General features: G+C 50.8%; 1 protein-coding gene across 1 annotated transcript in view; it reads left to right on the forward strand.

Annotated features, from left to right (window-relative positions):
* col27a1b (collagen, type XXVII, alpha 1b) overlaps window positions 1–17,439 on the forward strand; it is a 699,034-nt gene that overhangs the window by 151,747 nt on the left and 529,848 nt on the right. The window contains exon 5 of the mRNA XM_072487808.1: window positions 10,249–10,302. Coding sequence (XP_072343909.1) covers window positions 10,249–10,302 — 54 coding nt within the window. The remainder of the gene's footprint in view (window positions 1–10,248; window positions 10,303–17,439) is intronic.

The following is a 17,439-nucleotide window of genomic DNA, read 5'->3' on the forward strand; positions in this document are numbered from 1 at the left end:
GCAGCTAGAATGCCTGTCCCGCCGGCGTGGATGAAACCACCTCTCTTACCGGCAGGACAAGGCGGCACGGGCGGTCCTGGGGGGGGGGGCGCAGGGCGATCTGGCCCCGGGGGGTGCCCCCACAGTGGCCTGGCCCGCAATCGGGGCCCACCGATCCGTGGGCGGGCCTGTGCCGTGGGGGCACTCTTTTCCTTCCGCCTTCGCCACGGTCTCCACCATGGCGGAGGCGGAAGAGACTCCCTCCACTGCGCATGCACGGGGATGCCGTGAGCGGCCGCTGACGCTCCCGCGCATGCGCCGCCCGGCAATGTCATTTCCGCGCCAGCTGGCGGGGCACCAAAGGCCTTTCCCGCCAGCTGGCGGGGGGGAAATCAGTCCGGCGCGGGCCTAGCCCCTCAAGGTTAGGGCTCGGCCGCTCAAGATGCCGAGGATTCCGCACCTTTGGGGCGGTGCGATGTCGGACTGATTTGCGCCGTTTTTGGCGCCGGTCGGAGGACATCGCGCCGATTACGGAGAATTTCGCCCCTGGTTTAGCACTTTTGGCCGTTCCAGTTCACGGCTCCTCCACGGGGATTGTAACACTGCTTAGCAATACCGCCAAGCTTTTCCATCCTCGTTCGCGGCTGGGATTTTCCGGCATCGCTGAGAGTGAATGGAGTTTTGGCTGGAATGCCAAATTGTCCGTTCTCGCTCGCAACGGCTCCCACCAAGGACGAAACCAGAGAATCCCGCTCTACATTTTTAAACTTGACTGCCGAAAATATCACAGCCGAGATGAAGGAATAATCACGTTTCTGGAGGAATTACATTGCTGTGGAATATTGCTGGGATTTTACTGGTAAAATACCAAAACTCGCTCTGTACAGCGGCAGGGTTCGACCAGAAGGAAAAATGCCCATCTGTCCAGCGGGCAATCAGGCGGATGTCCCTTTCAGCACTTTTGTTTGTAAGCTGCTCAAGGTAGACACGGTCAATCGATAATAATATTAACAGCTTATTGTCACAAGTAGGTTTCAATGAAGTTACTGTGAAACGCCCCTAGTCGCCACATTCCGGCACCTGTTCGGGGAGGTTGGTATGGGAATTTAACCCGCGCTGCCAACCTGGACTGGGGTGGGCACAGTAGAAAGTCTTACAGCAGCAGGTTAAAGTCCAACAGGTTTATTTGGGATCACTAGGTTTCGGAGCATAGCTCCCTCATCAGGTGACTCACTTGTTGGACTTTAACCTGGTGTTGTAAGACTTCTAAAAGTGGGATCTACTTTGGAATTGCATCCATTATATAATCTTGTCTTTCCCCATTCTTTCGAACAAAACGTATCACCTCACTCTTCTCTACATTCAATTTCACCTGCCACCTGCTCGCCCATCCCACCAGCCTGTCCGTATCCTCTTGAAGCCCGCCACTGACCTCTTCCATAAGTCCAGCCCCACCTGATTTACACTTGCACATCTAGAACTGGGAATTTCCCTCTCCGGAGTTTGCTGTGGCAAGGCATCTAATGGACATCTGCTATTATTTAGACTTGCCTGTCCATTTTTTGGCCTTTAGATTTTTTTGCGTGGCAAGTTTCTGGAAGTGGGAGTTGCTTTCATCACAGCGGGAACAACAGCTGGCGATCTGGAAACCAGAGCAAACAACATGTGTATCTTTTTAACCAATCCAACAAAAGGATTGTGAAATATGCAGAAGGAATTGTAAATTAGAGCGGGCGAATTCTGGGGGACAGAAAGAGAGATAAAGAGAAAGAAAAAAAACTGAATTCAAAAATGGGAAAAGGAGACAGAACGGAAATGTGTTTAAAAACAAATTTCATGGGCAGGATTCTCCCAAAATGGGGCTATGTCCCACTCCGGCGTAAAGACGGAGGCGTTGCACTCCCGAGCTTCCTGAACAAAATACAAGCCGATTCACTTAGCTTCAGGGGGCTGGCAGGGGCCCGGGGAGCTTCACGCAGTTTTGGTTGCGGATACGGGCCCCCGCATTTCCGGTTCTGAGTCCATGCATGCGTACCGCGGCGGCACCTGGAAGATGTAAGCGCCCCCCCCCCCCCCCGATGAGCCGCGCGCCCCCGATCCCTCCCCCGGCTGCCCATATTGCACCCCCCCCCCGGTGCCAGATCCCCCCGTCTCCTACCAGGGCGGCCGCGGACTGAGTCCACAGCCGCCATGCGAGAGTCCGCGAACGGCCATAGCACGTTACTTCCACGGCATCGGGAACTCGGCCAATCGGGAGAGGAGGATCGCTGGGCGGGCTTCTGACAGTGGACCCCCCCCCCCCCCCGAAGCTGAGCAGAGTAATTCGTGAACGCGCGGATATTCGGGGCCCGGAGAAACGCCGGAGCGGCGCCAGGCCTGATTTGGCCGTGAAATTTGATTATCCGCGATTTCGGCGCGGGGCTGCGCAGAATCCAACCCCGTGTCTTTCAAACTTTCAACAATTGATATCCTGAAGAATGAAGTTTCACATTTGTAATGGTTAATTTCAGTGCCAGAGAGGTAGGTTGCACACCTGCTCCTCGCCTGAACTTGCTGTACATAGACTGGAACAAGGAATTCCTACAGTGCACAAGGAGGCCATTCAGCCCATCGAGTTTGCATGCTTCCCTGGAAGAGAAGGCGGGATTCACACCACCCCCCGGCGATTCTCCGGCCCGGCAGGGGGTGGGAGAATCCTGCCCGTTAGCCTGAACAGAAATACACATACGGTGAATTTTCCATTTTTTTGTACAGCAGATTGCAAACCTGCCAGGAATGTAAATGACACCGAGCAAGTGGATAACATTTGTGTCATAACGGAGGGAGAACTTGGAGTTTGATAACAGATTATCATAGAATTTACAGTGCAGAAGGAGGCCATTCGGCCCATCGAGTCTGCACCAGCTCTTGGAAAGAGCACCCTACCCAAGGTCAACACCTCCACCCGATCCCCATAACCCAGCAACCCCACCCAACACTAAGGGCAATTTTGGACACTAAGGGCAATTTATCATGGCCAATCCACCTAACCTGCACTCTTTGGACTGTGGGAGGAAACCGGAGCACCCGGAGGAAACACACGGGGAGGATGTGCCGACTCCGCACAGCCAGTGACCCAAGCCGGAATCGAACCTGGGACCCGGGAGCTGTGAAGCAATTGTGCTATCCACAATGCTACCGTGCTGCCCATAAATGTAAACGCTCGCACTGTAACACTGATATGTTTGTATATGGGTCGAACGCAAGTGCATGTGTGTGGGAAGCCTTTCACAAGAAACTAATTACGGCGCGGTGCAATATTCCCTGCATGAATTCAACTTAAATCAGGTTGTCTATTCCAGCTGCAGTGTATCAAGTTGTTCACACCAGGATTTGAATGAACTGGCCTGGTTCGAATTGAATTGTTTATTGCACTTTGATACTCATGATTTGAGCTGTTCAAAATTATCTGTAACATTGCAGCTAGCTTAAATAATATTCAAATAGTTCTTTATATTGCATTCCTAGCTTGGTAGCCAGAAGTATCTAATAATGCTCCTCTTAATGACCTCTTTGGGATGCCATTGGCCATATCTCAACCCTTCAGAAGATGTAAACTGTAGAATTACTCACTACTTGGGCATTGCAAGGATCTATTCAGGAGTAAAGGACGCAACAGTTATTTCTGCTGATTGCAAGCAGCTAACTGTGAATCACAATTACTTGTTGAAAATTGGCGGACATCGATTGGGTTATATTCCATTTTTGGCTCATTTCGCTTTGGACTGGGAAGAATACATTAAACCACTTTAATACCAGAACATCTGTCAGTTTGACTGCAAAAGTTTGGTACAGCTGGTCTATCTGAACATGCTCCAATGCTCAAGAATCTCCTGTAACATTTGATCGCTAACTCACAGTCGCTTGGTGGTGCAAAGCTTGGATATTGCTGAGAAGAGAGACATGTTGTTGGAGCCTTTCAATTTATATTCAACAGGACAAATGCAAGAATGACAAATTTCAAACAATCACAGCAATAACACAACAAGAGAAAAGGGTGCTGTTGGTTGGCAAGTTGACTCTGATTGGTAGAGTTGTGGCCATGGAGAAAGCAACAGGGAACTATAGGCTCTTGGATAATTCAAAAAGATGCAAGGCTTGAACATCTTCCTTTTGTTTGCATAATAAATGCATGTTGCTTCGAGCAAACATAAATGAACCACACTCCGAGCACAGCGGATTACCTCAAATTTGTTGCAGGTGTAGTTTTAAGCGCACTCGGGAGTGTTCAGTTGCAGCATATGCAACCGTGGGCACAAGGAAGTGCTGAGGGTTTAGGCCAAGAGTGGTATCATGACCAGTACAGGCGTAGAGGGCTGACGGGCCTGTTCCTGTGCTGTATTGTTCTTTGTTCTTTGCAGCATTTAGGGAGAGATAGACCTCCGCCTCACCATCGGGAGGCGTTCTAGTTAAATGCAAGGACATTCAAAGGACCAGGCAGTTAAAAAAAGGAGTGTTTTGAAATTGATTTGCACACCAAAAGAAATATTTCTTGCACTACCCCATTCTGTGTGAGACTGACAAATTTTGGTGACACATTTTTGAGAGCCAGGTAAAACGTTTCTTTCTGGAATATCTCTCTTTTCTTCATCCAAGTGAGCCATGAATATAGAGAGAGCATGCAGGGATGCTGTGCAGGCCGTATTCTCCATGACAACGCCTCCACCAATAACAGTCCATTTGCTGACGAATCAGCACTTTCCACATACAGGTGGCATGATAGCACAGTGGGTAGCACTATGGCTTCACAGCGCCTGGGTCCCAGGTTCGATTCCTGGCTTGGGTCACTGTCTGTGCGGAGTCTGCACGTTCTCCCCGTGTCTGCGTGGGTTTCCTCCGGGTGCTCCAGTTTCCTCCCACAAGTCCCGAAAGACGTGCGTGTTATCATAGAATTTACAGGGCAGAAGGAGGCCATTTGGCCCATCGAGTCTGCACCGGCTCTTTGAAAGAGCACCCTACCCAAGGTCAACACCTCCACCCTATCCCCATAACCCAGTAATCCCACCCAACACTAAGGGCAATTTATCATGGCCAATCCACCTAACCGGCACATCTTTGGACTGTGGGAGGAAACCGGAGCACCCGGAGGAAACCCACGCAGACACGGGGAGAACGTGCAGACTCCGCACAGACAGTGAACCAAGCCAGGAATCGAACCTGGGACCCTGGAGCTGTGAAGCAATTGTGCTATCCACAATGCTACCGTGCTGCCCACTAATTGTGTTAGGTGAATTGGACATTCTGAATTCTCCCTCAGTGTCTCCGAACAGGTGCCAGAAAGTGACAACTAGGGGCTTTTCACAGTAACTTCACTGCAGTGTTAATGTAAGCCTACTTGTGACACTAATAAAGACTATTATTAAATTAATTGTTGTTCCCCCATTACTGTTGGTAATTTCTTGCAAACCTTCCTGATGCGTGCAGGACAAAAAGCTTTGGTAGCATGTGTCTTTTTTCAGCAATAACCGTTTTTCAATTTACTTGTGGAAGTGTTTCTCTAAAGTCGACAAAGAAACTGGTGAGGAACGGGTGGGAAAATGTTTGACTGCGCTCCAACATCAGAATCACTTCTCCAAAATTAGATGAATAAGCAAAAGTTGTGAAAAAATCTTGAGTATGCTTTAAAAAAAAAATTTAGAGTACCCAATTTTTTTTTCCAATTAAGGGGCAAATGACCGTGGCCAATCCACCTACCCTGCACATCTTTTTGGGTTGTGAGGGTGAGATCCACGTAGACATCGGGTGAATGTGCAAACTCCACACGGACAGTGACCCAGGACCGGGATTGAACCCGGGTCCTCGGCGCCGTGAGGCAGCAGCGCTAACCACTGCGCCACCATGCCACCCCTTTTGATTGTGCTTCTTAAGCTCTTATCAAAATTGTTAAGATGAGACAGTCTGGCTGCATTTCGTAGCGATACAGTCAAATTAGTACTTTAGTCATTTTCAGATGCTGGTATATTCCCTCGTGCAGTAAATTGTTGTGAAGAAGATATAACACGTACGTTGGTAAGAAATCTGTTTTTCTAAGTATTCTTGAAGCACCTGGAGATGATGTGGTTCCCAAGTGATGGCTCAAATCTTGCGGTTTAAGGACGATAAAACATGCTGCTGTGCAGAGAGACCTGGGTGTGCTGGTGCATGAGTCGCAAAAAGTTGGATTACAGGTGCAACAGGTGATTAAAAAGGCAACTGGAATTTTGTCCTTCATTGCTAGAGGGATGGAGTTTAAGACTAGGGAGGTTATGCTGCAATTGTATAAGATGTTAGTGAGGCCACACCTGGGGTATTGTGTTCAGTTTTGGTCTCCTTACTTGAGAAAGGACGTACTGGCACTGGAGGGTGTGCAGAGGAGATTCACTAGGTTAATCCCAGAGCTGAAGGGGTTGGATTACGAGGAGAGGTTGAGTAGACTGGGACTGTACTCATTGGAATTTAGAAGATTGAGGGGGGATCTTATAGAAACATATAAGATTATGAAGGGAATAGATAGGATAGATGCGGGCAGGTTGTTTCCACTGGCGGGTGAAAGCAGAACTAGGGGGCATAGCCTCAAAATAAGGGGAAGTAGATTTAGGACTGAGTTTAGGAGGAACTTCTTCACCCAAAGGGTTGTGAATCTATGGAATTCCTTGCCCAGTGAAGCAGTAGAGGCTCCTTCATTAAATGTTTTTAAGATAAAGATAGATAGTTTTTTGAAGAATAAAGGGATTAAGGGTTATGGTGTTCGGGCCGGAAAGTGGAGCTGAGTCCATAAAAGATCAGCCATGATCTCATTGAATGGTGGAGCAGGCTCGAGGGGCCAGATGGCCTACTCCTGCTCCTAGTTCTTATGTTCTTATGTCAGCGTCCAGCATTATTAAACCCCTGAAACTGACCTCTGCTTTGCACAGTTAAACGCAGAAGTTCAGCAGCCTGTGTCAGTAATTCTCCGAAGGGTGCGCTATTGAAGTCCTTGTGGGCCGCAAGCAATTAGAAATCACTGAATTGATGCGAACTTTCATTTTTCCACTCTGTCCGGGATTCTTCGTTCCCCGACACTAAGATCGGGAATCCCGATCAGGCGGAGGATCCCGCGGCGGGGCAGAATCTGGATTCGCACCGGGCGGCAAACTGGCCATGAGTTTCCGTGCCCCCCACCCTGCCGGCCGTAGCGGACATCCCGACGGCCCAGTCGGGCTCCCCGCCCCAACCATGCGTGTATCTCATTGGAGCTATTTTGCATGTCATCGGCGGGGAGGACGCATCGTTCACAAGCCAAGCGGGATGTTCCCGCAGCCCCCCCCCCCCAAGGCATGACCATACCCCTCCTGGGGGCTGAGCTTAACTGTGGGCTCTGATGGGACTGTTCACTGGGTCTCCGTTTGTCAAAATCTGTTGAAAACCCTTCCGATGTGACTTCATCCGGGTGGGGGTGGGTGAGTAGGGGGGGGGGGAGAAATCCTAATGGAGGGGGGGATATTACAGTGCAGAAGCCTGCTAATGATATTTAAATCTATGGTTAAGGGGTTCCTGACCTTTCATGGCTGGAACCCCGTTACGCCATTGGTGAGGGGGTGGGAATAATCGAGTGGGGAAAACCGCTTTGGGACCCCCCCCCCTCGATTCTCCGTCCCCACCGCCATGTCTGCACCTATAACCCTCATGTTCCGCCTCTGCTCTTTACCCGCCCGGCACACTCCACAGCAAGCCCATTCTCATTGAGTGCGGGAAGATGAATCGTCCGTTCACATTTTTAGACTTGATACGATCGAGAATGTGTTGCGAACCTCCAGTGAAAAATGGACGCAGATTCGTCGCTTTACTTGAACAGAGGAAAGAATTCCCTCGCTAGCATCCCCGCCAACTTGGGAACGTATTCCACTGTCAGTATAACGTTCTTCTTCAGAGCCAGATGTTACACATCCTGAAGTGAGATGAGACTCGAGTTTGACTTAAAGGTTGCTTAAACTTGACCACAGAGAAACCACACGTCTGTTATCTGCAGCTGCATCATGCGACTATGGATTTCATCAGCTTACCGGTGGAATCTGAGACACGGCGCACTGTTTAGGGCCGGGGAGAGGGGCGTAGGGGTGGGGGAGGCGTGGACGGCAACCTGAAATAACTTAATCTGTCCAAGGTGGAGCAACATTGAAAAATATGTCTTTGCTCAAGTTGAGTTATTGAGAATATAGTTGGTTATGTAACATTCGCTGGACGCTGCTGAGTGTATACAATGGAATGCACTCCATCAATCACAACAGTGAATATGCTCCCTACCACATTAACATCTTAGTCTTCATATTGAACCACGCCGAAAAATACTTGAGGCTTTTAACTAGCCAAAATAAAGGTTTATTGAAAACATGGCCGTGTTATACAGCCTCTTAGCTCCAGTAACAGATCTATAGCCTGCATTACCTCATACACATACTTGGCAAAGCCCAAAAAAGCAAAGAGAAACACTGCAATTTCATCGTGGCAAAATTACCAATAACATAATTTGTTGTTTCCAAAGTGTGTTTTGATGAGAGACCACAGCTGGAGCACTGTTGGCCTCCTTACTTAAGGAAGGCCATACTTTCTCTAAACAGAGTGCAATGAAGATTCACTTGACTGACTCCTGGAATGAGGGGATTGTCCCCTGAGGGGTGGATTGCGGCGACTAGGTGGGATTTACAGTGCAATGTCCCGCAAGATCGCGCTGGATCTTTTATACAGTGAATGGTAGAACCCTCAAGAGTATTGAAAGTCAGAGAGATCTAGGTGTACAGGTCCACAGGTCACTGAAAGGGGCGACACGGGGGGAGAAGGTAGTCAAGAAGGCATACGGCATGCTTGCCTTCATTGGCCGGGGCATTGAGTATAAGAATTGGCAAGTCATGTTGCAGCTGTATAGAACCTTAGTTAGGCCAGACTTGGAGTATAGTGTTCAATTCTGGTCGCCACACTACCAGAAGGATGTGGAGGCTTTAGAGAGGGTGCAGAAGAGATTTACCAGGATGTTGCCTGGTATGGAGGGCATTAGCTATGAGGAGAGGTTGAATAAATTTGATTTGTTCTCACTGGAACGACGGAGGTTGAGGGGCGACCTGATAGACATCTATAAAATTATGAGGGGCTTAAACAGGTTGGATAGTCAGAGACTTTTCCCCAGGGTAGAGGGGTCAATTACTAGGGGGCATAGGTTTAAGGTGTGAGGGGCAAGGTTTAGAGGAGATGTACGAGGCAAGCTTTTAACACAGAGGGTAGTGGGTGCCTGGAACTCGCTGCCGGAGGAGGTGGTGGAAGCAGGGACGATAGTGACATTTAAGGGGCATCTTGACAAATACATGAATAGGATGGGAATAGAGGGATACGGACCCCGGAAGTGTCGAAGATTGTAGTTTAGTCGGGCAGCATGGTCGGCACGGGCTTGGAGGGCCGAAGGGCCTGTTCCGGTCCTGTACTTTTCTTTGTTCTTTGGATTTTGCGAGGCGTGGTGAGCCAGGTAGATCCCGGGAGAGGGTTGTCCTGGCTTTTATCGACCACGCTGCGCGCGGCGAGCTACATTTCTGGCGCAGCCTGGCCATTGGGTCACACCCATAACATTTCAAGGCACGTTTCGAGGTAGATGCCGAGAAAACGTTCCACCTGGTTGGGGAACATCGGGTCACAAAGTGGTTGTCAATTTCGTAAAAGAGATGAGGGGCGGGATTCTCCGTTCTCCCGGCCACGTGTTTCTTGGCGGTGCGCCGTTCACCAGTGGCGGCATTCCCAAGTCCCGCCACTTGTCAATGGATTTCCCATTGAAGCCACCCCACGCTGCTGGGAAACCCACGGGCGGGGGTGCGCCACCCGGGAAGAGTAAATCCCAAAATCCGGAGGATTCCGACTGAGGCGTTTCTTTACTGTGAATCTTTGGAATTCTCGACCTGTGAATGTTGTGGATGCTCAGTCCTGGAGTCTGTTCAAACCAGAGGCTGATAGGCAATGAAGGGATATGGGGTAGTGCAGGAAGATGGGGCGGAGGTAGACGATCAGTCATGATGTTGCTGAATCGGAGAGCGAGCTGGAAGGGCCGAATGGTACACTTCCCCTCCTAATTCTCACATTCCTGTGTTCAGGAAGTAAGAAACCACATGGACTCTACATTGGCAAATATACTTACTATTAGAATTCTGAAATGTGTTTAATCTGATACTTTGCAAGCTGTTGATATGAGATTCATCGTCTGATCTCTTTGGTTCTGTGTGTTTTGTTCAATAGGGACGCCAAGGTCCGCATGGAAACCCTGGTCGGCCTGGTCCTCCTGGTGTGAAGGTTGGTGCTTTGTTAACAAATATTGCCTTTAATTCTTATGTTATGCTTTGTAATCATTCTATACCCAACAACAAAGGCATTGATTAGTATAAATATTCCTAACTTCTCCCCAATTTTATGAATTGCATCTTGTCACCTAGAAATCGAGCTATTGCAAAGATTTGCAGTAAGCATTAAATCATTCTGTATTGTTCCGTTTCTGGGCTTCAAATTTACTCAATGGCCTGATATTTCTAGATGGCGGAGTCTCACTTCCTGACATCCGAAGAGTCAGCCGGAAACACATCCCCACCCACTCCGGGCAGTCATTGTTGCACTCGGATGATCGTCAAGTGGCTGAGGGCGGGAATTCTGCCCCTCGCCCAGGAGGAAGCCCTGCCTTGCAGAGCTGCCCACCAGTCTGATTGGCTGGCGGCTCCCCCGCCGCACTGCAGTGGGCAGCTGAAGAAATGCAGGAGGATTCCCGGGAATAAGGGCGGAATTTTTCCAACCCGCCCACGGCAGGTTTGGTGCCGGGTGGGCGGAGCCAGAAAGCCAGAAACCCACCGGTACAAAATGGCATTACGATTCTCCCAGTGGTGGGTAAATGGCGGGTCAATGGCGGGTTAACGGCAGGTCAATGGCGGGTTAACGGCAGTTTAATGGCGGGTCAGTCTCCCCGCTGGCCGGTAGCGCGAACGACATTTACATTCATTTGCATCTCATGAACGTCCATTAAAACAGCTGCCCACCGACACCCCGTCAGCCTCTCGATCCTGCGTCATCCTAGCGGGAAATCACGTTGGCATCAAACTCGATTGACGATGAGTCGCGTGCACAAGATTGTTCTCAGCTCGCCAGAGGCTTTGGGGTGAGGGTGACAACTTTTTGCCACAGTGCCGCCCTGCTCCTGATGGGCTGTCCACCGCCCTGCCGGGGCAGCCTGGCTCCTGCCTCCATCTCCAAGCTGGTCTTCATGGATAGCGCCGTGCTGCTGGACTCGTGGACTCTCCTGCATTATTGAGTCAGTTCAGTAATGCGCCTGGGGTTGGGAACGACAGGGGTCTCCTCCTCCTCCTCCTCCCTCCAACCTGGGCTACCACATTGTTTATTGGAAGGGGATGGATGAAGACGCCAGAGGCAGTAGTTAAAGGTCCAAGTGGAGCACGGACAACTCGCGAGTGATGGGCTCAGAGGTTGCTGACATCTGCACGATCTGGTGTGGACAGGTGGGCTGGAGAGCGAGCGTTTAAATTTGGCGCAGGGACCATTGATTCACTTTCCCGCCGGCAAGCAGACCCCACCTGTGGGTTTCCCGGAGGTGCGGGGTGACTCCAATGGGAAATCCCATTGACAAGCAGCAGGGGGAGAGAATTCCGCCGCCAGTAACCAGCGCTACCAAGAAGCACGCAGCCGGGGAACCGGACAATCCAGCCCAGTCTTCAAATGTCTTCAATGGAAGACCTGGTGAGATGTAAATCAAACTACAATCTGTGTCCCCCAATTTACAATACAACACAAACATCTATCCTTTTAACTTTTGACTTGATTTCAGTGCTCGGTGAACTTTGCTGATCCGTAAACAGCCCCCTCCCTGATCGACCACTTTCTTTTGCACTTCAAGATCTGATGTAACAAACCCAAAATCCATGAATCTGGAGAATTCTTCCATCTATTCATCAAACTATTAATGAACATCTATCCCGGATACACAGTTCCCAACACAAAGGCGATCACGATTGTAGCAGTTTCTGCTTTTATTTTATGCACAAGAAATACTACAGCATTGGATCGGTCGCAATGGTAACAGTCACACTGATTTACATTCACAGGAATCAACAGCAACCTGTAATATGGGGAGTAAGTAGAATCTGTAAAGGCGTACTGTACGCAGTGGCCAGGATGCGGGAAAAGCAGCTTTGAAGCCATCGGTGGCAATAGTGGCTTTCTCTGCCATATCGCGCAGCGTCTTGGGTCACAGGATCCACGATGTATCGCTGGCGGGGTGACCTCTGATTCTCCTGCTGCACCATCAATCAGATACTCGACGATCCAGGGTGCTATTATTAAAGGTGATCCCTCCCCTCGGTACAACCCCCCCCCCCCCACTCCTAGCCTGATGCCCCCGTCTCGTCCCGCCCCCCGGGCATCAAGCTGAAGAATATTGGATGTCTGGAAACACGGCCTGTCACAAATGGGGGAATGGGACAATCCCGTCGTGCTTTCACGCCGACATAAAACTGCAACTTTGCACCTATCGCGACGTCTCCCGTTCCCGTCGCCAAACCCGCCCGACGTGAACAGGAGCGGAAAATCCCAGCCAGTCTTCCGGGGATGAGGGAGATTGTCCTGTACGGAGAGGTTGCCGTGAGGCGAGGTCCAAATCATAAGGAGTTTCGAAGGAAGATATGATCCCAATAAAACAGATGAAATCCTGAAGATTCTTGACAGAGTCGATGGCCAGGGAATCTACAACAGGAAGGGTCACCATCTCAGTATAAGGGGTCGGCAATTTAGTACCGGGGTGAAGAGAATGTTCTTCACTCTGGGGGGGGATTGCGAATCTTTGCAATTTTCTACTCCCGAGACTCGTGGAGGTCCATCCTGAAGGATTTATGAAGTAGAGATCAGTCAGTAGATCAGCCATGATCCTGTTGGATGAGGAGAGTGGCCGAATCCAGCTGTGGTTCCTGATGTTCCCAGAGGATCTCCGAGCTAACAAAAGCTCAAAGGATGAACATCAAACGTCAATGTTGTAATTTCAGGACATCCCAAAACCTAACCATTTGTGATATTTCTTTTTAACTATAAATTTAGAGTACACAATTCATTTGTTCCAATTAAGGGGCAATTTAGCGTGGCCAATCCACCTCCCCTGCACATCTTTGGGTTGTGGGGGCGAGACCCACGCAGACACGGGGAGAACGTGCAAACTCCACACGGACAGTGACCCAGAGCCGGGATCGAACCTGGGACCTCGGCGCTGTGAGGCATCAATGCTAACCACTGCGCCAACATGCTGCCGCCATTTGTGATATTAACATGTAAACCCTTACGAAGAGAGAAGATGAATTTAACAGAGATGTCATATTCATAATAATCCATTGCCTCACAGGGAGGTAGGACGCATTGGAAATTGATATATGGCGGGTCGCTAGTTATTCTTGGTCAGGGGCCAGCCTTGGCAGAAACCTGGAAATAAATCACTTGTCTCTGCTCTGCCAGAGCCGGGTACTTGGCAGAGAAAACAGGAAAAATAGTCTCGGACAAGTGCAAGGAAAAAGCATCAAAATTAACATTTTTATTTCCACACGGGTAATATTTATTTTTGATTTTGAAGTTGCAGTGAAAGTTGTTTTAGTTAGGTTTGATTTATCAGGCTGGATTTTACAAATGGGCTTGAGACCCCCACTGGCTGGATGAAAATGAAATGAAATGAAAATCGCTTATTGTCACAAGTAGGCTTCAAACGAAGTTACTGTGAAAAGCCCCTAGTCGCCACATTCCGGCACCTGTTCGGGGAGGCTGGTACGGGAATTGAACCGTGCTGCTGGCCTGCCTTGGTCTGCTTTCAAAGCCAGCGATTTAGCCCTGTGTGGCTGGATGACACGTGGGTCACTACTGCACGGCTACCTTGGTGATTTCGCTGGAGCCGGCCTCCTGATTGGCTGCTCGCAGGCCTGCCGTCCAACTGTGAATGACCCCTGCTGTTGCCGGGTCGATCAAATGGCCGGCAGCTCTGACATCACGTGGAGGGTTGTCCGCTGCTGCGATAGGTGGGATACGTTGAAATAAAGTCGCCCATTTAGGGGGGACTGAGAGCAGGAGATTCCTTGTGGGACAAAGGAGAACCTTTTCCAAAGGGATCATTGGGGACATAGAGGCTGTCTTCCCTCCCCTTTGAGCCATTCGCACTCCAGCTCCGATATCAACCCTCTGTTTCCCCCCTCCCCTCACTGTGTTGAGGCAGGGTGGCCTCCTGCATGAAGCCAGCGGCCTTCCCCAAACAGCCGAGGGAGCCCTTAGTAGAACCTTTCAATATGCCGTGCTCCCCCTCAGCCTCCCACTGAACTGTGTTGAGGGGGTGTCCTGACATGACTCCCCACCATCTTATCAGCCACCCACTCCCTTCCCCCCCCCCCATGATCGCCCCTGCCCACCCCCCACTCCCCCCTTCAGCTGGGACGCAGTGAAATTCTGCCTATTGTGTCGGGTACTGTTGGAATGTTATCTTAATCGTCCCCATTTTTATTCCATTTAAACCATCTTGAGAAACGCCATTTTGTTTCTATCCTATTAGTGGAAACATTCCTTTCCGGCTCGTGAAAATCCTCTCAAGAAATATTGGCACTTCTTGACTGCGTGACAGGCCTAGATTCAGGTTTAGTGCTGACAAAGTTTTGACCCAAGTTGCTTGAGTAAAATTGGCCTTATCGGTTTCAAACATTGAATGACGCCGAACCTTTCTTGTCCTTTACGAGTCCTGGTGTCGGCAGTGTGTCGATGTATTGTCACATTTTCGTACTTTGGGAGCCAGATGAAAATGGATCACTTTTTTCGTGTAAGGTCGACCTTTGTGCTGTGTGGCGTTTTTGTCAACAACATCACAACACCAGAGAGTATCACAGAATCACCGATTGCATGCTTAAACCCATCATTCAAAAGAAAGCATATTGTACAAATGTAGACATGATTTAAGCATCGTCTAAAGTCAAATCCGAGGGAGTGTAACTACGATCTATCTTGACTTTTTTATTGCATGGGTCTGAGGGAGGGGAACGCGCAACAACAATAAAAAAATAGACTTGCATTTATGTAGCAACTGTCACAGCCCCAGGACATCCCAAGGCACCTTATAGTCACTGAAGTGGCACCACTGTTGCAACGTAGGAAACATGGAAGCCAATTTGCGCAGAGCAAGCTCACACACACAGCAATGTGACAATGACCAGAGAATCTGTTTTTGTGATTTTGATAGAGGAAAAAAATATCGATCAGGGATCACCAGGGATAACTCCCTCTCTCGATCAAAATAATGCCATGGGGCCTTTAATCTCCACTTCAGAAGACAGATCAGAGGCAGAATCATCCCATATTCTTTCAAAGTGTCGGTCCCGGTGAGAAAACCACGGAGAATCTATAATCAGTGGCACACTCCTTTTAAACGCCTCCCCGGCACTTGATCCGGCTCCAGTCGCGCGAATGGCCGCCAGGAAGACAGCACCACGGTTCGTGGAGGGAGCCCTCACCAAACTTCTAGATGGTGTGGAGCGGAGGCGTGACATCCTCTACCAGCCATCGGCCAGATGTTCCAACAGGCAAGATCACGAAGCCCTCCTGGGAGGGAGCGGCTGCGATAGTGAGCGTGGGGCTCCGGTACTGTAAGCCAGGGTCAGTCCGATTCCTCGTGTCTCCCGTCGCCCCCCTTCACACACCCCCACAGAGCTCTCTCTCCCAGCCATCTCATGGGTCCCAACGGGTCACTGACTGCTGGACACCTCACACCTCACAGCTGAAGATCCACAGTCGGCGAAGGAAGGAATGTCGCAGGGATCCAGCACTCGGAGGGATTCAGGGGCCCAGGCCTCCGCTGAGCCCCTGGCTGATGATATGCCTCTGGGTCCGGTCATCCCAGAGCTGCCGGAGCTGCAGAGGCAGAGCGCAGGCGCGAGCGGGAATCCACGATTGTCGGCACGAGAGGACGATGGGGTTTCGGGATCTCTCTCCAGCTGCCCCTCTATACCATGGAGGAGCCTAGGGGCCCCGGGGCACCCGAAGGGAAGAGGATCGACAGGGGCGTAGCCTGGACCTTCCACCCAGGAGATTGTGGGGGTGTCCAGCCCATCTGTCACCCTTCTCCCTATTACAGCCCCGCACACTGAGGAGGGCAGGACTACAACACTGGATCCAGGCTATGTCTCTGCCACCTCCCTCACTGACCACCAGTAAGGCCACACTGCTGCTGGCATGACACCCCAGTCCTCCCCCAAACCCCCCCACTGCCACAACTCATCAATGGAAGGTTAAAGCACACATCACGCCACCCACCCCCCCCAACGTCGCCAAACTGAGGGGCTAGGAGGGCAACCCTAGGCCTGTGCCCCAAGCGGGCCATGGTCATCGCCCAACGTTCTTCCTCTTCCTCCCTGGCTTGCCCCTCGTCACCTTCCTCAACATCCTCCTCATCCGTGGAGATGTGAGGATCCTCCATCTCCTCCTGGTCCAGCTGCTCTCCCCGCCACAGCGCCAGGTTGTCCAGAGCACAGCAGACCAGCATGATGCGGGACACCCTCTGGGGGCTGTACTGGAGGGCACCAGAACTGGTCCAGTCGCCTGCTCGACCAGCTCACGCGTTGATGCACGAGCCCCGGTGTAGCGAGCCGCAGCGGGTGTTTGTGACCTCTGCACTGGGGTCATCAGCCACCTCCGGAGTGGGTACCTCCTACCCCCCAGGAGCCGTCCCTCCAGCCGCTGGCCTTCTTCAAAAACAGTCGGGATCTGTGAGTGCTCCAGGATGTAACGATCATGGATGCTCCCCAGGAAACAGGCAGACACCTGCATGATACGCATCGCATGGTCACAGATGAGCTGGACATTGAGGGAGTGGTATTCCTTGCGGTTCACAAATGACGCCCCATTCACCAAGGGGAGTGCAGACCCATATGAGAGCAGTCAATGACACCCTGCACACGAGGCATGACCCCGGTGTCCTGGCTTGCATGGTTCCAGTCAAACATGATGTAGACTTGGGCCTTGCAAATAGCGTATCTGTGACCTCTCTTATGCTCGTGTGCGAGATGCTGAACAGACCAGCAGTGACTTTCAGGGCCACAGCCAATGGGTGACCTCCCAGCCCATGCATCACCTGGCACAGGTGGTCCACCGTCCCCCGGGACATACGCTGCCTTCTCCGGCACTGGACCTCTGACGGTCGCAAGTTTGACGGCGGAATACCCGTAGCCGGTCGTGTCTCCTCTGAATCTCCACCATCTGTGGCCCTGACTCCTGCAGATCAATGAGCCCTGCCTCCCCCGCCCCCACAGGGCGCTCTTCCTGGCCACGACGTCGCTGCCGCCTGATTGCAATCAAGAGAATTGCCAACGCGACTGGCTCCGTGATTCTCCAGAATCATGAACTGAAAGGAAGAGAAGGTCAGAG

The sequence above is a fragment of the Scyliorhinus torazame genome, chromosome 22 (assembly GCF_047496885.1).
Source record: "Scyliorhinus torazame isolate Kashiwa2021f chromosome 22, sScyTor2.1, whole genome shotgun sequence".
Classification (NCBI taxonomy): domain Eukaryota; kingdom Metazoa; phylum Chordata; class Chondrichthyes; order Carcharhiniformes; family Scyliorhinidae; genus Scyliorhinus; species Scyliorhinus torazame.